The sequence below is a fragment of the Podarcis filfolensis genome (assembly GCF_964270895.1).
Source record: "Podarcis filfolensis genome assembly, chromosome: 11".
Taxonomy (NCBI): Eukaryota; Metazoa; Chordata; class Lepidosauria; order Squamata; family Lacertidae; genus Podarcis; species Podarcis filfolensis.
This window is the reverse complement of record NC_139613.1, coordinates 40,520,511-40,547,232: the sequence shown is the minus strand read 5'-3', so window position 1 is coordinate 40,547,232 and position 26,722 is coordinate 40,520,511. Positions and strand designations below refer to the sequence as shown.

General features: G+C 38.9%; 1 protein-coding gene across 1 annotated transcript in view; it reads left to right on the top strand.

Moving 5' to 3' along the window:
- FBXL17 (F-box and leucine rich repeat protein 17) overlaps positions 1-26,722 on the top strand; it is a 145,305-nt gene that overhangs the window by 111,147 nt on the left and 7,436 nt on the right. The window contains exon 8 of the mRNA XM_083576842.1: positions 20,873-21,015. Within this exon, the coding sequence (XP_083432968.1) occupies positions 20,873-21,015 (143 nt within the window). The remainder of the gene's footprint in view (positions 1-20,872; positions 21,016-26,722) is intronic.

The following is a 26,722-nucleotide window of genomic DNA, read 5'->3' as shown; positions in this document are numbered from 1 at the left end:
CATGGGGCCTGCTCTGCCAATATAAACACCCAAAAGTATCTGTACGAAAGAAGGTGGGCTTTCAGGTATTTAAGGCCTGAGTTGTTTAAACACTAAACACCTTGAGTTGGGCCTGGAAAAGAACTGGCAACCCGTTGTTTTAAAATAGGTTCTGTGATGGCTAAACAGAACCCCAGAAGTAATCTGACCACTGTATTTTGGACCAACTGATCTTTCTAAATTATCTACAAGGGCAGGTTGCACTAATTCAGTCTGGAAGTGGCCAGAGCATGGAGTACAGTGGCCAAGTTATTAGTATCCAAAAGGGCTGTAGCTGTTGAATTAGCCATAGCTAGAGAAAGGCATTCTTATCTACCCAGTGTCTCCAGTGACAATGTTGAATCCAGGAGCAACCCTAAGCTGCAAACCTGCTACTTCCAGGAGAGTGCAACTGTGTCCAGGACACCTCCCAGATGTGAGAACGTGGAGCACATAATGCCTGTGTCTTCTTAGGACTCAGCTTCAGTTTATTGGCCCACATCCAGCTCGTCACTGCCTCCAAACATTGGTCTAACATCTCAATCACGTCTCCTGATTCAGATGAAACAGAGAGAAATGGCTGGGGGTCATATCCGTATTGCAAAAGTGCACATCATTGTAGTTAATATTCACTGAGGTTACAAGATAGGAAAACACTTTCACTGGAAGGACTGGAGGGTGGTTGGATGAAGCAATGGGTAGGGAGAGCTGGAGAAACTACTGTGATAGTTAGAGATTACATGTGATGTGGCTCACGGTTAGATGTTGATGTTGCTCTGCTTCTAGGCTTCAGAACTTGGTCTATAGAATCCCAGGATTGGCTGGTGAATTGCATTACATTTCTAGAAGAAAACAAGACAAGTAAAACACAAATGTTTGATGCCTGAGTTAAGCTCCCCATTTGTTCAAATCCCAAATGTATACAAAGGTAGCAAAAACATCTACCCAAGGTATTAAGCATGGTTAAACGGCTTCATCCGACTTCAGTGCCTTCTTTTATACTGTGCATTTAACAATTAGCATAGTAAGTTCAGGGTATATATAATAAGCAAGTACAATATAGACAAAATGGAACACTGATCTAAGGTCATTGTGTCAAATGCAGCAAAACACTCTGTTTGTGGCAGGTCAGAGTTGGGCACACAATTAGTACTAATTATGGAGAAAAAAATCAAAACAGCAGCTGTAGAGAAGGACATTTTTCACTGCAAGATCAAAGCTGTATCTCCACAGAATAGCAAAGCCTCTTCCATTTAATTGCACTGAAGTGCTAATTGGATAGTGATGTGCTTTCATGTGTTCCCCCAATTAGCCAGTCATCCCTGACCAAATCCATATAAGAAGAGATTATGTGTTTTTAAAGCTTTTTTCCTGCTTAGTTTTGATTGGTGTACCTGAGCAAAGTGGCTCCTTCTTTTTATGCAAAATGAGGTCTTGCAAGGTCAGAGTTAGTTGTGTAAAGGAATGAATATTGAGAAAATGTTTCAACTGTGTAGTAAATAAATTACACCGATGTACTTGGTGATATAGGTCAGTAGAGGAAATAGATACTAAAGCTTTGGTATAAAAATATAAGCATGAACTTTTTAGGCTCAGTAAAATACAACTACCAGGACGGACAATTCAGTATGCATGGTTTTCAAATACATATTCAAAAATGTTATTAAAAGGGAGGAAAGGTTTGTATCTCTTAGTACATGATATTAAACCTTTGCCTGCAGTTTCTTTTAATCTTGGGGTACTTGACTGCATTCCTTCCATCTAACTCAGTGGGCATACATAGGATCAAACTGTTCCTAAGGTAGAGATGAACACCTCTCAGAAACAGCATATCCTATCTTGTAGATCTGCCTTATCAGGATTGAAGTTCTGTTATTTCAAAATCAACAAGAGAGTATTTCAAGTATTGTTTATGAAGGACAGAAATCAATTTAAAGTTTAAAATGACTTTGATATGTTTTACAGCAATGTTTTTAAAGACCTTTTTCAGAGTTTTGGCAAGCCCTTTGCTCCCTTTAAGTTTGTTAAATTGTCAGAAATGACCTTGACAGTTGGGATTTCAGATTCAAAACCAATTTTTAAAGGAAACTAAAGAGGCGCTAGCTTATCCGAAGCAAAAGCATTTCAGAGTGGCTTTCTTTTAAAGTATATGAAAGACTGCATTTGCCTTGAAAGACACACTCTTCCTTTTCCTTTGTTTCTTATTCCCTCATATTGAAGCCATGTTTTATGTAAACATCATTATCATACTGGTCATAACATTAGATCCTAACAGCACTGAGTGCAATAGTGTCAGTAGGAAAATTGCCTTCTTAGTTACTACCGTCCCCCATATATTTGTGTGAAAATCTTAAAGATGAACAACCAATATATACTATATGTCAGGCTTGTCCAGCTCCCAGGAGACTGCGATCTACTCACAGTATAAAAAAACCTGACAATGATCTACGCATTGTCATTGGAGGATTGACAAGATTTGTTGAGCTTTTTTTAGGGAGCCAAAGTTGTTTTATTTTGGGGGGGGGATAAACCACTAAGGGCCCAAAGATCGACCAGGATTGACCAGGGAAACCCCATGATTGACCAGTAGATAGTGATCGACCTGTTGGACATGCCTGCTATATGTTATTGGGGGGGGGGGTCAATGGTACTTCATTCCCTTTTCAATTTTAATTTCTTTGTACACCAGGATTTTTATTTCTTCTTTTCTTGGAGCCTGCATACTTTGTAGAGTCTTCATTAAAGTAGAAAATAAAAAGGGAGAAATGTGATGTCAGGGGAGTGGATCCCACAAGTTTATATCTGCTAGCAAATAAAAAGAGTAAAACCTAGCTACAATTAGAAGGTGAATAGCAAAACTGCCATTATGAGGAAATTTTTCCTTAAACTTACAAATTATAGTTTTCTTACAAGCCAGGACATTTTTCACAAAGGAGGGCTGTTGGTGACACTTACTAAAGTGCTGCAACATTTTGCTAATTTAAAAAATCCACTGCAGATCGATTCTGACCTTATCAATAAGATAGTCTCATTCATCTCTTAAGCAGCCTGTTGTCTTGTTGCACAATAATAGCACTAAGCTGCAGGCTCTTCGCTTATGTTTTGTAATGCCTTTCACACAAGGTGACACACTAGAAAAAAATCTTTACCATAACTGTAACAATACAGATTTTCCTGGGACAACTCCCAATTTAAGGAACCTTGTCCTAGGGAGCAAGGCATTGCAGTGTACAAGTAAATCTATTAGGAAATATAATTTAAGTAACTAATCTGAATTACATTGAAGCAATTAAAATCATATAGATGCCTGATGCAGAAAGATAAAATGGGACAAGAACATCATTGGATGGCATTTGACTAAGACATAATTAATTAACATAAATAACACTTGACTTTCCAAAATCCATTGATTGCAATGGGCCTAATCAGAGTATGACATAGTCAAATGCTACCCACTGTTCCCCATAACCTAGATAATCAACTGTTGAAGTTTTTATTTTATTTTGGTATGGAACATGTCTTTATTAACTGAAGCTGGTGACCAGCAAATAGGCATCATGTAGGAGCTCTGAAGTTGTATGCAAGAATGCTGATTGGTTTTCTCTTCACATTTGTAGTGCTCACTGTAAATTACATGCTTTTACTATTAGATGGTTATCTCTGCTTCTCCATGCCCAAAGAGAAAAATGTAGACTGCAGGGAGGTGAGGATCCTCTGTCCTTCCAGAGATGTTGCTAGCCTCCATCATCCCTGACAAGTGACCATGCTGATGGGAATTGGGAGCCCAAATGAGAGGGGACAAAAAAAATGAGCCTGCAAATGTCATCCAAGGATATACCATGTATCTTGCAGTCTTTTCAGTGGTTTTGTCAGTATCAACTATTTTGCAAGACGAAGCCTGGGATAAACTGGGACACAAAATCATTTGGAATATGGAATGTGCATTTATACAGTGATCACGTGATACAACCTCATACACAAGATGATCTTTTAATTCCTATTCAAATAAGATCATGAAATCAGTGACTGACAGATGTTAAACCAGAACATTTTATTTAAATGACAACTTGTTCAATCAACTGATTGGATTTGTATCTTGCCCTGCGGCCAATTTAGGCCTACAGATCAGCTCACAACAAGAAAGACATTGTAGGGTCTAACGAAACCCAATATATAAACTACCACAGCATGTTAGAATTATATAGATAAATCAAATATTTGTTTTAATCTTTTTTTTTACTCAACTGCTTGACATTCTCTTGCTTGTTTATATCTTTGCTCGGAACACGGTATTTCAAGGTACTTGTCTGAAGTATTGGAATATTCATCAAACACATCTTTGCTGAACATTCAGGTTAGACAGATTTCAGCACTGAAGACATTATTATTACAGGCATATCTGACATTCCTTCAGATGTAAGCACAGCCTATTCACCAATGTTAGCCTCAGAAAGACCTAAGATTAATGTGAGAACCCATATAATCAGTTTCATATATGGAATACAAGTCAGAAAATACAAGTAGGGGCTCGTCCACACTTTCACATGTGGTGTGCCTAGAAAGCATGGGTCTTGCCGCTGCTTTCTAGGTGCAGGTCCAAGTGTTTTCCCCCTTGCCCCACTCATTCCCAGGGAAAATCCACTCTTTAACAAGAGATCGGAACAAATGCCAATCCGTGGAAAACCCAAAAAGTTGTTTGCTCCGACTGAGCACTAAAGAGCGGTTTTCCCCGGGGGAAAGCAGCAGTACAAGTGTGGATAAGCCTTAGGTCAAAAATCAAAGATGGAAAATGGTTTTTCTTGGAGTGTGTGCATGTTAATTCTCAGTGGGCTGGTTGTCTGTATACAAGACACCTTCAGTCCTTGTCTAAGTCAGATTTGTACATAATTGCCTCCCAAGAGCTTGATTTGGAGATACACACATCAGCTAGTGTGTATATCTCCAAATCAGAACGAACAATTTCTCGCAGTCGTACCAGGCCTTCGTGACGATGTATTTGGCCAAGTGGCTGCACATATATTTGTAAAGGATGTCCGGAATGGCATATATGACGATGACTGTGAAAGTAATGTTAGTGGTTTACGCAGACATGCTGGATGAATAGCCTCAGTCTGATGGGCCTTTCACCATATGACAATGGATATTACAGATTAGCAGTAAAATGTTACAGATTAGCAACTTTATAGATGCAGTAGTTCTACATCCAACTGCTCCATGATTAAATATCTGGGGCTGGGGCTTAGCCCTAAGGATCAACTAACTGCTGTCTACATTAGTATCACAGCTACATTGCATGAATGCAAGTTTCAAAGTATGCAGGGTTTAGTAGTATGAGGAGTGGAACAGATTGCTACTGTATATAAATTCTTTTCAAAGCTGGTGAAAGGATTTTGTTCAATTTCCCTTTTCAGCCTTCGTGAAAGGCAGCTCCATAGATCTGAATGTGCTCTACGGGTGTCCTGTTTTTCCATTATTTGCTTCTCCAGGCATTTCTTCTGCACCAGACTCGCGATAATACAGTTTCCTATACCAGTGGTCAAAGAAACAATATTTTCTCACACTTCATCTTATTTAGAATCTCCTTTGTTTTGGTAGGCAGATATCCACAAAGGCTAATTTTCCAGGACAACATTGAAATTTCCTCCAGGGGCTCCTGCAAAGCACTTGGAATGTAAGGTGCAACTGGATTTATAAGTACTTAATATGTACACTCCTAATTACCAATATTATTAGATTCAAGTAATAATATGGTAAAATATATATTCACATTGCAACTCTTAAAAGTATGATAAAATGTACAAAATGCTATAATTGATTTGAAAGAGAAAAAGATTGTTGTAGTTTTCAGTATATTAGTATGCTCCTCTTCATTAGCTTTCAAAGGGAGAAAAATTAATGATAAAAGCAGATAAACAGCAGAAAACAATACAATATTAAATTACAAAGAATTTCAAGCTGTGAAATGCATGTCAATATGAACGGAAGGTGTTGGAAACCAAATGTGGTATATATGTATCACATTTAAGAAAAATAGCATTTTTAGAGCCTTCATAAAACTATGAATGGGAACACCTATGCTTTATCCATAATCCTTTCAGGTTTTTGCTGGATGACTTTGCTTTCAATGACTTTGACTTTGAACGGTTAATTTAATTTCTGCATTTTCTGGAGTACGATCCTAAATTCACAAATGTTAAGAATAAATGAGTTTCAGGTTGGTTCCTTAGGTTTTTTAATAGTTTAAATGATAATACTAGGCACTTGGATCAGTCCTGAAGGATGCACTTATTATCAAGATATCATTCACTGTTAAACGTAATGGTTAGGAATGTGCATATCACAAAGTACTGCTACTAGGAACAGAAGTTGCATGTCAGTCTACTTAAAGCAGGCATAGGAAAACTCAGCCCTCCAGATGTTTTGGGACTACAGTTCCCATCATCCCTGACCACTGGTTCTGTTAGCTAGGCATCATGGGAGTTGTAGGCAGAAAAACATGTGGAGGGCTGCAGGTTGGGGATGCCTGACTTAAAGCCTGTGAGTGCAACAGAGTCCCATGTTTGCAGGAACAAAGAAGGTGGTATGGAGGCTTTTGCATGTGAAGAAGCCACATATATGCTGCCTGCACAGCCATCCAGCCTTAAGGATCTGGTTCTATACAAAAACCATGCTATACCCTGCAACCACAAGTCAGGTGTGCCACTGTGCACCTCTGTGGGTCATAGTAACGGGATGTCGTCAGCATCTCCCAGGACATTCTATATTGTGGGGCTCTCTTTGGTTTGCTTATGGTTGTAGTGTGTGGAGCATTCAGATTCAGACAAAGCATGCTACTGGTAGCAGAGGTTTTACTAGGGGAGAATAGCATGTCGGCAGGGTAGGGGGAGTGTCTGCTGTATCTCTCAAGAGGTCTATGGTGGCTGGATATAGGGTGGTTACTAGTACTATTGGCTCTTCATTCTTCCCAGCTCTTTCCTCAGCCCAGCAAGTATAAAAGTCCAATTCAGGGCTCTGAGGAAAGCAAACTACAGTGGTACCTTGGATTACAGACACTTCAGGTTACAGACTCCACTAACCCAGAAATAGTACCCCAGGTTAAGAACTTTGCTTCAGGATGAGAACAGAAATTGCATGGTGGCGGCAGTGGGAGGCCCCATTAGCTAAGGTGGTACCTCAGGTTAAGTACAGTTTCAGGTTAAGAACATACCTCTAGAATGAATTAAGTATACGGAACCAATGCCATGAAGGTTTGGGTACTGGCCTACAGGTTTCAACTCATGGTACCTGTTCCATGCATAAAAAATAGCCAGTGCGCCATTATTGTTGCTGAAGTTTGCAACAATCCCAGCCACCAGTGTTTCAAGTCATTGTAAATAATCAGGAATAATCAAGGAAGAGACATAAATGAGCTTTAACTGATTAGTCTGTAGCCATTACTAAAACATATTACACAACATACAAAACACTACAACTCTGGCCTAGCTCCCTGAGTCTTGCTTTGAAGCAATAGATGGCAGAGTACATGTTGCACAGATTCAGTTAGAAGTCATAAGAGCACCATGGCTCACCTTTTGAAGCTCAAGCTTTCGACTTGTGTTCAATGCAGATTCTTAAAAAATAAATAAATTGAGAGGGTGCTCACAGTGCATGCTCCATAGCTTCCCTCTTAACCATGCCTCAACCCCCCAGAAACTTTCCATAGGGCAGGACAGCAGAAGGCATTGGAGGCAGCATATGTTCCCTAGACCAGGGGTCAGCAATTTTTTTCCATCAGGGGGCTGGTCCACTGTCCCTCAGACCTTGTGGGGGGCCGGACTATATTTTGAAAAAAAAATTAATGAATTCCTATGCCCCAGGGATGCATTTTAAATAAAAGCACACATTCTACTCATGTAAAAACATGCTGATTCCTGGACCATCCGTGGGCTGGATTTAGAAGGCAGTTGGGCCGGATCCAGGCCTTAGTTTGCCTACCCATGCCCCTAGACCCTGGCAGAGCATTTCCTCCCACTGCAACTGGAAATACAAAATACATAATAAGACAAAAACAAACCAACAACCCCCTCTCACGTTTAAAAGGGTATATAATGTTAATCAGCCAAAAGCCTGGTTTATAGAGAAACATTTTCACCTGGAACCTAAAGATAGGGAGAGCATTCCACAAATGGGGAGCCACTACAGAAAAGACCCGTTCTCATGTTGCCACCCTCTGGATTTCTAGACCAAAGAAGGGCCTCAGATTATGATTGCAGAGTCTGAATTGGTACATATGGGGAGAGACAGTCATTGAGTTACCATATTTTTTGCTCTATAAGACTCACTTTTTCCCTCCTAAAAAGTAAGCGGAAATGTGTGTGCGTCTTATGGAGCGAATGCAGGCTGCGCAGCTATCCCAGAAGCCACAACGGCAAGAGGGATCGCTGCTTTCGCTGCACAGCGATCCCTCTTGCTGTTCTGGCTTCTGGGATTCAGAATTTTTTTTTTCTTGTTTTCCTCCTCCAAAACTTGGTGCGTCTTATGGTCTGGTGCGTCTTATAGAGCGAAAAATACAGTATATATCTTGCCTTTCTTTGAATTAAAGTCAGGGTGTGTTTTTTTGCCATCTGCAAAAGCCATGAGCGTGCTTCAGCAGATCGTACAGTTACTTCTTGCTACTGTGCAAACAATCAAATACTCCTTTTGTGTGTTTTCCTTATTTCAACAAAGCCTTAACAGTATCACATTTTTCTTTTTGCTCTATATTAAAATTGACACAAGTTTTAGTCTGAATAAGGGTCCTTCCTTATAGTCTCTTCAAAACATTTCCATTTTGCTTGACATTAGTCAAACTTTTCTTTACATTTCTTACAAGATGAAGTATTTTCATTATAGTATTATCAAACTTTTTTGTGTTTTTGTTTTTGCAATAACAAGTGCGTGTTGGCAGAAATACAAAGCAGTGTCAATTTTATCTTATTGAAACGAAGTGTAGGCTGAGCTATTTTACATAATATTCAGCCGCTGGGTATATTTTGTTTTTATCCCACACACACTTAGGGGCTTTGGGCAGTACTGAGGTTGTCTTTTAAAGTCTCAAAGTCTGTTCAGCTTGATGGCCCTTTTAGCCATTCTGTAGGACTGAAGGGACTGTCTTTTTTGAAAACTTTTCAGCCCTTTAATCATGACCAAAAAAACCCCCCAACCCCTCATTCACCTTTTTGTCTGTGAAGTTGTTTGATGTGAGCAACACTGGAAGAGAACTTAATGGAATGCATTCTTATTATGCTTGCTGAGTTCCCTGAAGATGTATTAGGTAGAGGATGGCTGAATGGGCAGTCACTGAAATTTGTTCCTATGACAGTTTGGTCTCTAAGAGCATTGCCCCATATCCCTTCTGCAGCTGATGTGGGATTTACTTATTTTTTTCTGTAACAAAGGGGCAAAGTAACTTCGATTCTTGCAACCCATCTCTCTTATGTTTCTATTGCTACTTTTTCTATTACTTTCCAGTATTAAAAGCATTGCATGTTTTCATCACACAGCCTGCCATTAGCTATGTTTTCTGCAAATTTCTGTAGAATACGCCTTCCAGATGTAGCATTTTGAATCCCTTTTTTATCTTTGTGGTTCTCAAATATGGAATATCTACAAATGCGATCAAAGGTTGGTGTTCATGTTGTCTCAGTGGATGTGACTTCTGTAGTGGTCAGCCTTCTAGGATATTTGTTACTCTGGGTACTGTAGTTCGTTATCTCAGGAAGCAATGTTTTACAGACAGCTAAATGGATAAAGCTGATGATTCATGTGAATTCCCTATTTAAATTTATAGGCTGCATAATATACTTAAGTAGGAGAAAGCGAGTCTAGGTTTGTGAAATGCATGCTGGAATTTTGTGGAAACAGGGATTCTGGAGCTGCAAAAATGCCCATGCCTCTAAAATCACAATAAAATATTGTAGCCCTGACAGGCTTAGCTGTGGAGACCTTTTAAGTCTCATCCTTAGTGAATGCTAAATTTACCTTTCAAATAGGGTTTATCACTGTATCAGATAATTTCACACTAAAGAACCTTTTAAAAAACATATTTTGGTGTCTTTACTGTGTAAAATATTTACAAAACGAAATCCTTCTCTTTTCAATCAATATATGGTGCATACTCAACACTATTAAAAATAATTCTTTAAATTGTATTTGCTGAGTAGCAACATATTTTGCCTACACAGAAGGCAGCATCTTTGATCTAGTACTTTATTCAAGAAGCATATAAACAGTCTGAAGGATTCTGCTTTGAGACTTGTTGACTTTTAGAAGGTTATGTTTTGTTCATCATCTGGAGAGGAGAAAAGAAGCTTGGCAACACACAATAGGAAGCTACTGAAAAGTATTATTAATTCTTAGAGGAAAAGAAGAGCATGACTTAGTGATGTACCTTTGATAACATTCTGAGACTAGTATGCTACTAGGAAAATCAGCTCCTGGAGCAATTTCTTTAAAATTGATTTATTCCATAGAAAATAATAGCTATTGTAAAACATTGTGCTGGGTGGCATTCTATTTATTGCACAGAAATCAATGTTAAACTGAGGTCATGTGGTTGAGGAGAAGCCAGTGCTGGCATGAGGAGTAGTTGTCCCTAAACTGTTGTCTTGACCACAGCTTCCTTTCTTGCCACCATACTGAGAATAGTTCCCAGGGAAAGGAAGAAGAGTTTCTGACAGTGGCAGTGGTGGCTGGGATTACACTGACTTCAGTGCGGCCGCTGCTGCTGCTGCCTATTTTCCAGAACGTATCAGATGATTACATCTCAGGCTAGACTTAACATAACACTCAACTGTGTTCCTTTCTCCAGGGCAAGTTGTCTGCTAGAAGGGCCAAGCGCTATACATGAATCTTTTTACAAATGCAAAAAGCAGCCACAGTGCAAGTGTATCAGGAACATAAGGATCGGAGAGGGGTTAACCATTTTCCATCACAGTCCCAACAAACATCTACATCAAGTAACTATTTGGATGAAAATTATCACAATAGTGACACTTGGAAATTGTGTGCGTGTGTGTCAGAAAGGGAGATCAGAATAATTTGGAGAGCGTTGTGTAGCCCTTTCCACCAACACTGTGGTCCAGATGAAAATCACCCACCCCAGCTGCTATTTGGCTTTAGAGGGTCACTCTTACTGGATTCTGCAATACTGCATAATTGTTTTATATACAAAATTGTTTTGTTATTGTTATGGTTGTTAATCACTTCCAAAATATTCCGTAGGAAGCAATGCATCAATGGGAATATTTATTTATTTTAATCTGTACTCAGATTAACCTCTTTTTGTAACCTCTTTTTTCTTTTTCTTCTTGGTAGCTTGGTAATACAGTTATACCTTGGTTTTCAAGCAGCCCAGTTCTTGAACGTTTTGGCTCCTGAACGATTGAAACCCAGAAGTGAATGTTCCAGTTTTTTGACGTTATTTTGGAAGCCAAACGTCCAACAGGGCTTCCTCAGCTTCCAATTAGCTGCAGGAGCTTCCTGCAGCCAATCAGAAGCCGCGCTTTGGTTTCCAAATGCTTTGGAAGTTGAACAGACTTCCAGAGTGGATTCCATTTGACTTCCAAGGCACAACTGTACTGGAACAAGGCATTGATTAGCCGGTTCCTTTTTTTTTTTGTCTAGTTCAAGCATAGGCAAACTCAGACCTCCAGATGTTTTGGAACTACAATTCCCATCATCCCTGACCACTGGTCCTGTTAGCTAGGGATCCTGGGAGTTGTAGTCCCAAAACATCTGGAGGGCTGAGTTTGCCTATGCCTGGTCTAGTTGGACATAAGTGTTTGGAATTGCAGACCATGGTCTTTTTATTTTATTCCTTAGATTTTGTTTCATTTTCCTGAGTTATTTTTTTGTGATAGAAATTGAGAAGCAGTGGTGAATACTTCTTCAGAACTCTCTCTTTGCTTCATGATTCTTAACTTGTCACTTTCTTGCACTTGATTTATCTTTAGAGAATAATTGTGACTGGCTTTCACATAGGGAGAATGTCTGCAATGGCTCTTCATTGAATATATAGATATTATTGACTAGTACCTCTGACTTGGATTAAAATTTTTGAAAATGAACTGAGGTCCCATGCTCGTATTTTAAGAGACTCTGGTTCATTTGTAGTTAAAAAGGTAAAGGTAAAGGACCCCTGACAGTTAAGTCCATTTGTGAATGACTCTGGGGTTGCGGCGCTCATCTCTCTTTACTGGCTGAGGGAGCCGATGTTTGTCCGCAGACAGATTTCCAGGTCATATGGCCAGCATGTGGCGAAACCAGAGCAGTGCACGGAAACACCGTTTACCTTCCCGCTGGAGTGGTACCCATTTATCTACTTGCATTTTGACGTGCTTTCGAACTGCTAGGTTGGCAGGAGCTGAGACTGAGCAACTGGAGCTCACCCCTTCGTGGGGATTCAAACCGCTGACCTTCCAATTGACAAGCCCTAGGAGCACTCTGCTAATACTAAGTAATTAGTGCAGATCAAACTGCCCACAAACAAAATAACTTTGCATCTTGCTGTCCATGTTCTCAGTGTGTAATTGGTTAAAACAAAAGCAAAAAATCCCTTGACTTAATGTGCGTCTTGCATCTGATGACAATCATACTGTGGAATATGCATGATGTGATGGGAATGTATCCTTAGTAATACCAGCATAAAACAAAATTGAGAGGGGAAAGCCTGTTAATTTGTATAATCATCCTCAGAAAATATTTATTTATATTAATGGTAATCATTAGCAATATCAAATCCATTTTTAAATATAGTTTTCCACTGCCCACAAAGAAGGGAATTTTTTTCATTTTCATTTCATTTTTTCCATTGTGATTTTTCCTCCTGAACATGTACTTAGCCAAAAACCAATATCTGACTTAGCATTGTCCATGCTTTCAAATAGCCAAAAAGCTGCATATAACCTACATGGAATGGGTGTGTTATTCAGTGGCATATACAAATGTGTCCTTAGCTTAGACATATGTTTGAGCTGCATATGCCTGAGAGAATGTGTGTGTGTGTGTGTGTGTGTGTGTGCACATGCGCATGCGTGTGCACTCTCTCTCTCTCTCTCTCTCTCTCTCTAAGGGAATCTTGGTTTATGCATGGTTTTTAAAACTTAAAGTTCCCTTCAGAGGTGAATGAACCTCTGCACATGTTCATTTATTTTGTCCGTAAAGCAATATTAAAAAAATCAAAAGGGGGCACTTTACCTGTTTAACAGAAACTAGTTTATTACCTTCCTAATATATGCCAGATGACAGAATATCAATGTAAATTCATAGTTCCCCAAAAAAGATATGCAGAGCATTTTTGTTGCAATGTTCTTAGAAATCAGATAACCTAACCTTTATTTATCAACACATTTAGTAGTGTTTAATCAATTTGTGTTTCTAGTGTGTTACTGTTATCCCTTTAGCAGGTTATGCGAGCAAATGATACCAGGAAAAGAGGTGGTAGGAAGAGGAAATGCAAGCTGGTATACTCATTTCACATCCAGTGCTGTCTTCTGTGAAAGATAGGATATTGAGCTAAGTGGACGATTGGTATGATCTACTAGAATTGTTCTGGTGGTCTTATCTGAAATTGCTTGCTTGTATGAAGAAAGAAGAAAGATCTGGAGTTCACCTTTAGCGAACATTCATTCCATCTGATGATTAGTTAATGGATTTCCCAAAGTAAAACAAAGCACTTTAAATGAGCAAAGAATGCAGTGAAATAATTGCAGCACACAATGAAACCAGTACAGATAGATGCGACACAAATACTGTTTAAAGTTAAAAGATGTTTAAACTTTTTAGAAACTATTTTTGTCAATATGATTGAGAAGTAAAGGATGAACTAAGACACATTGCAATAACAGTAAAACATCGTGGAAGCTCATCTCAGTTTGGGGATATAATTCCTTCAATATAGTACTATAGGAGAAATGTCCAAAATACGAGCAATGCTCACAGCTGAGAAAAACAAAGTATTGATCCATCACAAGGATCAAAATTATTTTTTACACTACATGCACAAAGGTGCACTCAGTGTTGAAAATTATCTGGACCAGGACAGTTGCTGTCGGTGAGCAATGTTCACTGAAACTCCAGACTAGCAGACAGAGTAAAAATAATTACTTTTATAGCTCCTTGGAAGAAAAAAAAATCTACTGAAGTAAACTGGTACTGAAGTTTTAAGTTTCAAGCAGTAACTCTATTGACCCGCTGCCTTTCTTTAGATAAACAAAACTTTCAACTGGTAAGTTAATTTCGCTGTCATAAAAATGTAATAACATCTCTCCATTAATTCCATGGCTGTCATATATGCAGAGCAATTATATTTAATGACTGTGGGCATCCGCAAGGAAGTTTTCCTACATGGGCCCATTGAAATAACTGGGACAAGCGCAATACTACAATATAAGCCTTGTAAGATTTTAAAGAAGCAACTAGCGTAATTCAAACACTGGCATATTCTCAGTGCCATTTTGCCAGCATAATCTTACTTGCTGAGCATAACATATAGAGTTGTGTCAAACAAAGTCCTACTCAGAGTATACTCACTGAAAATGTTGGATATAAGTTAGGCATCTCCATTAATTTCAGTAGATCTACTCTTGAGTAGAACTAACATGAGATTCAAAGTGTTCAAGTGTATGGATAATTTTACATGTATCCAGTGATATCCTACCTCAGATTTTTTTCCACAGTATGACACTCCTTAGTATCACTGCCACCACCATAGCTGTTGTCACCTTTATTAAATTATCCATTCCTTCCTTCCTTTCTTTAATTGTTTAGTATTGTGACTAACGGTTGTTTTTCTATCAGGGCATTATATTAGCTTGGATAAATTGGCACATATAGCCAGTATACATCTTTCCACCATTATCTGACCAAATGACTGTTCAATAAGCATTATAAAATCACTATCACTACCTATGGTATTATTGTCTCTCCTCTTGAAGACAAATTTTTCCATGTTAAAGTGCTGTTTTTTTCTTTTTCTTTTTCTTTTTTTTTGCATGTTCCCTCAGGATATGATTCCTATTAGTGAATATTTTGAAGACTGAAATTATGCTGCTAAATCTGAAGTGTGCTGAAAAATACTTTAGGAGAAAGTAGCCTTTTTCAAGCCCTTAGGACTCAACATTTTTATTTGCATTTCCATCATGTTAATTACTGTTTAAAGAGTTCCCGGGGTGATTACACGCAACTATTTTCAAGAAGTTTTATCCCATTCTTTATACAGGACAGCTAATTAATGTTAGAAGCTTTATTAATCTGCAGAAGATGCAATTAAGGTCTATCCAGTTACACCTTATCCTGGGATATGTATTGTAACTGTCATTATTTGGAAGTAATTTGATGAGTCCACCGAAAATATATTGCTGTAAATTCTATCATGCATGTCATTGACAACACAGCCTCAGTAGTTCTTCTGGGTTCAGTAGGACACAAATTGAAAGGTTTAATAATGAGAAACTCTGAAGGGGGTGTCTGGAAACAGTTCCTTCATTACTTTTTAAGTCTACTTGTGATGATTCACAGTGTGAAGCCCTTTTTAATTTTGTTCAATTTTCCCAGAGTCTCAGTAATACACAATCTAAGCATCCATTTATATTGATTTATATGAGCAAATGAGATCAACTCAAGTTTAGTTAATCATAATTAACTTAATGGCAAGATACAATATCGTGGTCACTGGCTGTGCCCCTCAATTTAGAGCTCTGTGTTTGTGTCACTGAACATTGGGTTATGAACAAATACAAAAGCCTTGTTAAGATTAATTCATGTTGAGGCTTGGAGTGATACCAACTGTCAGAAGCAAGAAAATTTGAAATTAAGGCTCATGCTTTGTTCCTATTTCCCTTGGATCTACAGATATGTTGCGATGAATTCCCATATTATGTCTTTTTATTCAGTGACCTGAGATGTAGGCAGAAGAAAAGCCCATTAGAGTGAGCTGTGCAGTGTGGCTTGGATTTATTTTGAATTTCATGTAAAAAAAAAAAATACAGTTTAGATTATTAGTTTCAACAGATCTCTGACTGCTTTATTATCTTTTGAATAATAAAGATGTAGAAGTATTTTTATCCGTCCATGCAAAGTTATTGATTCACTCTTGCTCCTTGGCCACTAGTTGAGAAATTTGTCGCCTCGTTTCCCAGTGAAGGTCAAAATATGCATTCGGAAAGAGGGAATTTAACTAGACTTGCTAAAGTTCTCAGAAAAACTAGACTGGCTGCTATAGGGATGTAGTCTGACTCACTTCCTTCCATTTCCTCAGGGCATCGTATTAGATTGGCTTCCCAGCGTAGTCATGCCCCTGTATCCTCTATATTTCACTGTGGTCCCATACGTCATTTTTACAAACTGTGGTACGTCCACATGTGCATAAATGTATAACTACAAAATTACCACAGGAGACCTCGAGCAGCCTGAGGCAGGTGGCGCATACAGCTTTTCTTACTACAGCATTCTTCCCATCTAAAAAAAAAATGATGGTAGGTCTGCTATGAAAATGTGTGCAGACAATATCTCGGTCATCTGTTTTCTTCTCTCATAGAATTTCCATGTTTCCTAACAATGTATTACAAGCGCAACATTTAAATATTTATCTTCTGTTCAGCTTAGCTTGTAAGGAAGACAGTTTATTCACTTGTGAGTTATATCACCGTGCAAAATAACAGATGAGCTTTGTTTTAGCGTTTCAAATCAGAAAGCCTACGGTGACTCTCTTTTGTGTGAGTTGAGCATCCCGTCATATGCATGGGAGTAAGTCTCATTGTTGCCAGTGCGATTTGCTTCTGGGTAAATTGCATAGGGCTTGTGCTCTGAGGTAGCTAAGCACGTTCATGTCGTAGTGAATTGATGCCTCTTAAAGATGGTGTGGGACATAAAACAAGGATGGCATGTCTGGACTGTCTCATGAGAGCCATCAGTTAGAAAAGACTCATGCAGTTGGCTCCGCCCACACGGCTGCGGCAATCTCACTCATACTGCAGCTGCATCAGAGAACACCTTGGGGAAGCAGCTTTCACACAGCTGCAAGTAGGTGTGAAGAGGACCATTATTTGAAGTCAGTGGTCTCCTGCGAAGAGGACAGCTCTAGGTGGCTCATTAGCTCAGAGGCTTTGTGCTGGATTAGATTCTCTGGAATGTTCACACAGGCTAGAACATTAATAACCAGGATTTGTTCATATGGGGATGCTAAACAGCACAATCCTTTTATAAAGCCACAAAACCGAACAAGAGCTCTTTTGCCCAGTATCCTCACAAATTATCTGTTATTTGTCAGTCAGCCATGTACTAACATATGGGTACCAGATTTTTTTCAATGAATCCGGGGACACTTTTCAACTTCCTACTAAATAGATGGGTTTTGCCAGGGGACTGATTTGTAAACCTGGGGACTGTCCCCAGGAAATGGGGACGTCTGGTAACCTTACACTAACAAGCTGTGCTAACACCTGGACTTACTTTCTCTCCTAGACAGGAAGAAAGTAACTATTGCCCAATTGTATTTCTCTTTGAATATGTTCAGATTTACATGTGTGTATTGACTGGCAATCCAAATTACAAATGGGATCTAAAACAAAATGTACTTTATCCTCACCTCCTAAACCACCAATGCCCTCTTCCCAAACCCTATGAGCTGTTAGGGGCTCTAGTAAACCGAATCCAACCCACCCCCATCTCCCATTTTCAATAACCAATATTCTTTTTCTTTTTTAAAATCACATATTTCTTGTGCTAGTTGAAAGAAAAGGGGAGAGAGCAAAGGACAGTTGAGTAGGAGAGACGAGATACAACTACCCACTTTCTAATATCTTCCTTACCTATCTTATGAGCCTCTCCTGCCTGTCTGCCTGCTGATCACAAACATTTTGAAGTTTCCTGGTTTGCAACAGCCAGCTTCTCTCTCTTCACCATCCAATTCCATTACCCCTCTGCTGCTTCACAGAGCTTTCCTTCTTTAGAGTTCAAAAGATTTATTTATTTATTTTGTACTTCTACCATTGTTGGACTAAATTGTGCTGTTACCTCCCTCTTAAGGAAAGCTGATGCCATTTTGGTTGCATAACTTTGCGAATAGACATAACTATTATGTAATACTGGGACTAAACACAGCCATCTCCATAATCTTTGTGTGCTGTTGAAATCTTGGTTGAGCTGAGAAATTTCCAGGCCTCAACAGTTGCAGCACATTGATCAGGCAGATCACAAAGCAGCTTGGAATTTGTCGTACAAGGAACCGTGCTCCTGAATCCCACAAACAAAGCCATTTTCCTTTTGGCATTAACCACTGCATCAAGGATCAATTTATATGAAATTTATATGAAACTGCACTCTACACAGGGTTTTTATTTACTCCTTTAATAGAAATAAAGTTGGTAAGCTTTTTATATTATTCAAAAACTGCTACTATGGCCTTTTACAGTTTAATATCTGAAGAGTTTTGTCAGCATATTTTAAAGGACTTGAGCAGCAAGACACTTGCTACTTCCCTAGAGATGAATATTCCACTGTCCAGTTGATCCATTATAAAAAGTTCTTAATAATGGGTCTACAGTTTTCTTAGTTCATTTCCATTCTATTACACCAGCTATTTCCCACTGGTCTTCCCTAAACGATTTTCCAATTTTCCTTGTACTAAAGCCCTGCACTTTCTTGTAAGTGGCTATCATAGGCCACCTGATAGTTCATTGGCCAACTGATGACTATAGTAAATATAATTTAAGGACAAGCACTATAAGAAGAAGGCCATTATCAGTAGCTGTTCAGTACTGGTTTCTAGTTGATACATAACTGATATAAATTAGATTTCTTTTCTTTTATAACAAAAAAGCAAGTTCTACTAGTACCATGTCGCCTTTAAATGGACAGGAGGGGTTGCAGGGAATGGAAATTGAGAAGCTCTTGCTTTGTTGTTCATTGTTGCTCAGGTGTCTTATTCTTAACTTGTTCACATTTTATGTAGTGGGACTGGGGGAAAGAACAGCTCCACAGGGTCTAGGCTTTACCTTTATAGTAATTGGAGAGGTGCTCATGGGTATAGTAGTCCTTCAATAGGAAAAAAACACAAATACATGGAGACCTGCTGGTATTTACAATGTGTGAGTATTGTAGCACAGGGTTTCCATCATTTGGTGTATATACAGTAATAAAGTGGGATCCAATTAGGGGATTGATGGATTAGCTTAACTGACTGAATACTTCTTGATCAACTAAAAATAAAAGCTCAGCGAGTTGCTAGACAGTCTGCCAATGCCTGTTGGCTAAGGCTGTGTCAGAGCATTCAGCTCACTGCCGACAGCAGCAACACTCACAAAATGCCCCAGTTAGCCCCAAACCACAGCCACTTGTCCATTACATGACACGTTATGACATCATATGACCACATATGATGATGACAGCATGTGACATCATAATGTGTGGCATCAAGTTCAAAAGGAAGAATCGGGAGTGCATTCGAAGTCAAAGTGTTCCATGGAGTATGGACTTCTGAATCTGGACTTCAATCCGGCTTTCAGCCCCGTCATAACATGTTAACATTTTCTTAGCAAGCACTTCCATCTTACAAGTGTTGCTAGTTTGGCTATTTGCGCCAATATATCATTTTGTTCTAGCTAGGAAATTTTGCCTGTTTTGCTCAGCAATGCAAACACACAGTCAGAATCACAGTCATTAAAAAAAAACCTTTAAAAGTGTAGGTGGTTTTAAGTAGCATATTTGTCAAGAATGTGCTAGAAATATATAATTGTCAAATAATATTAAGAGTGCTACAATTCATGACATCACATTGCAAAACATGATGCTTAGAATTGGCTTTGCAAGATTAATGGTTAGCCTGGAGATAGTATGTCCAAAACCAAATATAAATATATATTTTCCATGTGTGTGCTGCAAAAAAAAAATAAAAAAAAAAATTTCTTGCCCTGAGAGAATAACTGAGTTTTATCCTAGCTAATTGTTAAATTGGCTTTTAGGCAGTCTTTGTTAATTTTTCTTACTCATCGGAAAACGACAAGAGATTTAATATACAATGTAATTCATTGAGCCGTGTCTGTAGACACTGTAATGTACATAACCTTTGAACTTCCATTGATAATATTTAAATAAAGCCAAGTACCTAGTTGAAGGGAGTTGGTAGTTAATAGAGCAGTTTTCATTCCATCACAAATAAGAACATCCAAGTTGGGTTGGCCAAAGTAAAGTAAAAGGCAGAGGAGATCGTTTGAGACCAGCTGATAGTCAGAAGCACAAATCCTGCCTTGCTAATAAAGGCAAAGTTGCTACTACAGAGTGCAAAAGCACTAACTGGGCTAATATTTTGTGTACCTTCTTCATTATATGTTAAAATTACCTTGATGCTCTCCTTTTAAAAATCACCTGGCAAGTTTTAGCCAGTAGGGATTCAGGAAACCTCTTCAAGAATGCACACATGGCTCCTATGGTTTTCTTCACAAAGAATTCTTAAGACATTTTGGAACAAATGATTATTAATATTGTGTTAATATTTCATCCAAACCCAAATATTAATTCATTTTATAAAAATAAATCATATGCCGTTTTCCAATCCTTGAAATTTAGACTCTGTGTTGTTTTGGGCAATGCAGCTTACCTATGAAAGGGATTCTTTGTGATTTTAAAAGGCAGCTTGATCATTTTTATAGCAATATGCACCTTTCAGTGTGTTAGGGGGGAAATGCAACTTGGTATAGACTGTTCTTTATATACACACATGTATATATGGTTTGACAATATAAACTTGTTTTTTTGAAATATATAATATTTAAAATATTTTGCTGCTTAACATTTCACCCCTGTGTTTTGTTTCTCTTGTGTTTTTTATGTTTTGTAGCACTGATAGCCATTGGCCGATACAGTATGACAATAGAGACTGTGGACGTGGGATGGTGCAAAGAAATCACAGATCAGGGAGCCACCCAAATTGCTCAAAGTAGTAAGTCGCTCAGATACTTGGGACTAATGCGATGTGATAAGGTAAGAATTTGGGGGGGGTGCATAAAAAGCTATGTTACATAGGCAAGAGTGGCGTGTCCATTTACTCCACACAATTGCATTCACATTAGCAGTTATTAACAAAACAAAAAAAGCAGCAATTGCATATTGGACATATGATAAGCATCTCTGATACTGAGTCAGTGATGTTAGTACATTTTTTTGCTGCTTTCTGAATTTTATAATTTCTGTCTTTAGTGGGTCATGACATTAATAAAGCAGTCTGTCTTGTCTTAAAACACAGAATGCAGTAATAGCAAAAAAATACTGCCATCTGACTTTCAAAAGAAATAATTTTCAGCTCAGTAACCTTGATCACAAATCCTCATTGTAAAAACAGATGAACCAAAGAGCTTTGTGTAGCTCACTCAGAGGAGAAATGTTTCAACTCAATGGCCTTGATTCTTAAATTTCCCATATATTTTTTTCCCCTTTACCGTTTAGAAACACGTTAAGAAGCTCCTGCTTCCTGCATTCTCTTTTTACAAAAGCAAATTGTAAATATGAAGCTATAAAAAGTCTAGCTTCCGAGCCGAAGAACCACTATTTTGTGAATTGATGGAACATAATACCTTAAACTTGAATGTTTTGTAAAAGCCAAGAGAAGAAAAGTGTGTGAGAGTCTCCTTTGATGAATTGGGCTAAGATTATCTACTTAGGCTGTTCAAAGGGTTACTTGACCCTGGGATTTAGATTTGACCCCGAGTCACCTGATCAATTTTACATACATATCTTTTGTGGGTTTAGTTAAAACAGCTTGTACAATCAGGAAAGACTTAATAAAAGCAATATATTTATCCTGTCTTGAGCTGCTAAAGACAATCAATGACCTTGATGTTGCAAACAGTTTTTAGTACAACATCAGTTAAACTACGCATACTGTATATTCTTTATTCCTTTAATTGCTGGCTTATGCTTTCCTGGCTTTCTACAAAGGGACTGCATGCTGTGTAGGGAGACAACTGAGCTAGCAGGAATAAAAATCTGCGAGACGGCTGCAGCACAAATGGGGAAAACTGTTTCTGATTAATGGGAAACGTATATTGGGTATCTTGATGAGAATGCTGTAAAGTGTGGCATTAGGGGGACTATTGGGGGTCATTTAACTTGCTTGTTAAACCTCTTATGTGCAGGAGAATGAGGAAAGTAGCCATAAAAAGAACAAATTTTCGGAAGCTCTATCCTGAATTTAAAATGTTTAAAATGCCGTGTTGGCAGCTCTAAGAGCTACATGCCTCTTCCACATCCAGAGAATAGAGAAGTTATCATACAAAACCACTTCCTTCGCTTTTCTAACTTCATGCAGAACTAATTTCTTCTTCCAAATGCCAGTGCCCAGAACGTTAATGAGAAGGGTTTTCAAATGCCACTGTGGCAGAAAAATGTTCTTTCATAAAGTTGGGTGGGGGCCACACATTGGTCCAGCCTGCCCCTCCCCCGGGTGCTTCTTAGCCTTTTCCCAAATGTTATTTAATATTGCTATACCTGATAGCCGTTCCCTTCTTATGTGGCATTGCCTGGCATGCAAGTAAGGAGCTCAGAAACAAAGAGAAATAGATGGGGCATACAGCAATAGATTTCAGCAATCAATACCAAAATACTCTTCATGACATCATCTCTTCAGAATTTCTTTGAAACGCACTTGAAATAAATTTAGAATTACAAAGGCGTCAAGGGCCTTGCCAAAAAAGATCAGAGAAACTGCAGGGCTGAGTAAAGGCAGGCTCTGTTTGATTCCATCGATTATATAACTGCCTCTAGGCTATAGATGTCACTAGTGGCTATTCTATTGATCCACACCATGAAAATAATCAGATTAATTCATTTCTCATTAAGTTGCCATTTACTGTGGTCTTTTTGATTTCCAAGTACAGTGTTGGAAGCAACACATTCACTGCTATAAGGGGTTAGGAACTGGCTTCATAATCTTAGGCCATGAGAAATAGCAATTTTATGTCTCCATGCAGTCTTAAGTGTTGTTTTATCAGTTTAAACCAAGTATTCTTAAAATGACTTTCATTGTTTTGCCCAGTTAATGGAGGCTCAGTTTCAAGGAACATGATATAAGACCTAGTTGGAGATCTTTGCATAAGAGCAGTAGCACCCAATGACTAAGGACATGACATCTAGTGTCATTGTTCCTCAGGGGTAAGACAGGAACATCAATCACTACTCCTTCTTGACAGAGCCAGAAGTCACACTGTGCAGCTGCCCAGATGTGGAGGTGCCCCACAACTGGGATAGTGCAGGAATTAGCTCTGTCTGTGGACCTATACAGCCCCAACTTCGCCCCTGCCCCATGCCCACACTGCCCCAGTAAGATGCAACAACACTGGTATCCCCCACCATGTCACCTGCTGCTGCATAGTTGCTAAGTAAGCAGCTAAGGACATTTTGTGAACCCCTAGAGCAGGCATGGCCAAACTTGGCCCTCCAGATGTTTTGGGACTACAACTCCCATCATCCCTAGCTAACAGGACCAGTGGTCAGGGATGATGGGAATTGTAGTCCCAGAAACATCTGGAGGGCCAAGTTTGGCCATGCCTGCCCTAAAAACCCCTGAAAATTCCACCCTGCAATTCATCATAGTTCTTTATAGCCTTCCATTCGGGATTCTGAAATTTTGCAGGTTACTTTGTTAGGAGCTCCTATATGATGCGTACTGTTTTCATACTAACATTCTTCTCCACAAAACCACAGGAAGGAAAGTGAATCCCTTTTATTACCCGCCCCGCAAAAAAATCAATTTTCAAGGCACCTAGTACAAAATGCCTTATCCATTCTTCTGAATTTCAGCAAGTTTCTTACCTAAAGGTACTCTGTAATGTATGCTAAAAAGGTAAAGGTAAAGGTACCTCTGCCCGTACGGGCCAGTCGTGTCCGACTCTAGGGTTGTGCACCCATCTCACTTAAGAGGCCGGGGGCCAGCGCTGTCCGGAGACACTTCCGGGTCACGTAGCCAGCGTGACGAAGCTGCTCTGGCGAGCCAGCACCAGCACAGCACACGGAAACGCCGTTTACCTTCCCGCTATAAAGCGGTACCTATTTATCTACTTGCACTTAGGGGTGCTTTCGAACTGCTAGGTGGGCAGGAGCTGGGACCGAAAGACAGGAGCTCACCCCGCCGCGGGGATTCGAACCGCCGACCATGCGATTGGCAAGTCCTAGGCACTGAGGTTTTACCCACAGCGCCACCCGCGTCCCTATTTTCATACAAATGTTTATATGGAACAGTAGGGGGTGTTAAGTGGTTACCTTTTTAACTACTGTCCTTACAGGAAAGCACAGCAGGTATCTTTCTGAAAATTTGCAGTATTCACCACACTTTCTTTTTTCTTTTGTAAAAGTAATTATTTTATCTTTGCAATGTATTTTATTCTGTTTTTATTATGTCTTATATATTTTACCTTTTATAATGGATTTGGCGAGACAAAATAAATAATAATGAAACGTAACCACAAAAATTTCATCCAGTTATTTCCAAAAGTAAAATTGTTACAGCCATTACAAAATGTTCTTCATAATAGTTAATGGAGATGATTTCCATATTGGGGTTTTGGTTTGGACCCAAGTCAAATTAGGCAGCTTCTGAATTGGTCTGAATCAAATTGGGTTCCCAAATCAAGTGCCAAATTAGGATCTGAAGTAAATTTTTCATGCATTGCAAGTGCGGAATGCTTCCCTGTACTTTTAACTGTAAGCCTGAGAATCATATTTATCTGATCATTAATATAACTTTGCCGTATTAATATCAAAGGACGAAGAGCTGTTAAAAAGATAGGTGATGTCAATATCAAGTCGTGTGGCTATTTCTGGTAGATAGTACAAAAGTTTCCTTCACATTGCAGTGGTACCTCGGGTTACATACGCTTCAGGTTACATACGCTTCAAGTTACACACTCCGCTAACCCAGAAATAGTGCTTCAGGTTAAGAACTTTGCTTCAGGATAAGAACAGAAATCGTGCTCCGGTGGCGCAGAGGCAGCAAGAGGCCCCATTAGCTAAAGTAGTGCTTCAGGTTAAGAACGGACCTCCGGAACGAATTAAGTACTTAACCTGAGGTACCACTGTATCTCAGTAAGCTGGTAAATATTAAAATAAAACAGTATTTTAAAAATGGTTTTAAACAAAAAAGAAAGACTTGAAATAACTTGTGGTTCTTGTAGAGAATTACAAAACCTAATCTTTTCTAAATATGCAGCGTTTATTTCCAGCCACAAATGGCTGTAATTTGTTCAAATCAAATATGAAGCAATTGTGTGCAATATTGTATAATATGGAGTACTGTGTGTAATATTGGGTATACCAGATCCTCTCACTCAGAGAATCCTATTAGAAAACAATTTACTTCAATGCTTTCATCCACTCCAACCCTATCCAACGTGTTCTTATTTTAAATTTAGATTTGCAACATTAGCTTTTTAAAAGATAGAACAAAATATGCTTTTGAAGGGAAATGGAGAAGCTTTCTATTAAGTCTATGACTGAAAAGTGCTTACTGAATTGCTCAGGAAGAAAAGTTTTAGATTATTTCACATCTCCAGTTTAACCAATTCATCCCCACATTGTTTATAATTTCTAATAAATCCCTTTTCATAAATTATCTATAACCAGGAAGCAAGTGAGTATAGATGACTTACATTTCTTTTTGTCTTGCTTCTACTGTAAATTAGAAGTGAAGTGGTAAAAGAACCACTAACCTTTAATAACTACAAACCCTCAAAGTGCAGCATACGCCATTTCTATAGACCTACATAAAACACAGTGCTTCAGAGAGAGAAATTATACAGGGAAAGCTGGTCTATAGATATCAATTTTGTTTTCTTATGACAGCTACAAACATTGTAATTGCTGTGGGTAGCACCAGCATTTCCCTTTTACTTAGTAGCATAATTATTTGGAGCTTTTAACAATATTGTACACGAACAAGAAACTTCATAAGATGCCTCCATTTTTTCAGGGCCTATCTAGCTGAACTTAACAAAGCATAAAGAGGCTAATACGTTACAAAATCGGGTTTCAAACATCCGTGGGTGGTTTACAATGTCAGATTGCAGGGGTACAAATAATGATTGTGACATTTACATATTTAAATTGTTTGCAGCAAGACAGGAAGTCTGGTTTACTAATCCAAAATTACCAGTGCACTGGCTAACCTCTATTAAGGTCAGTTTGGTATTGAAGCCCATATCTTTCTTTACCCTTAAAAAGAAATATAAGAGTCAGTCTAGGTTACTGTCAGGGACTGGGCAGAGGAGGAGTGGTGGAGACTGCCTCCCCAGCCTGACCCTTCCAGAGAAGAAGACGGTTTAGGGGTTTGAGAGAGATCACCGCTCAGAGGCAGATGAGCGGAAAAGCCGGGAAATAATGGGAGAGGAGAAGGAGAAGGAAGAAGCACCAGAAGGACGAAAACTGACGGACACAGTGTCTTTAGAAAGCATTCCAGATCCCCCTCTCCTAGAACCCGGCGAGTATTAGAAATAGGAGAGCAAAGAGCTCAAAGGCAGAGGGCACTTTTCAGCACCCGTATATTGAATAAAAAGCAGTTGGTAAGAACTTTTCCTTGTATTATCCTGCCGTGGGGGTTGGATCCTCTGCCGCCTGACACCATTGAAGCAATTACTGTTAAGAGAGTTGATATGGACAGACAATAGGCGACTTACAGAGAATTGCTGGACTATGCAAGGGG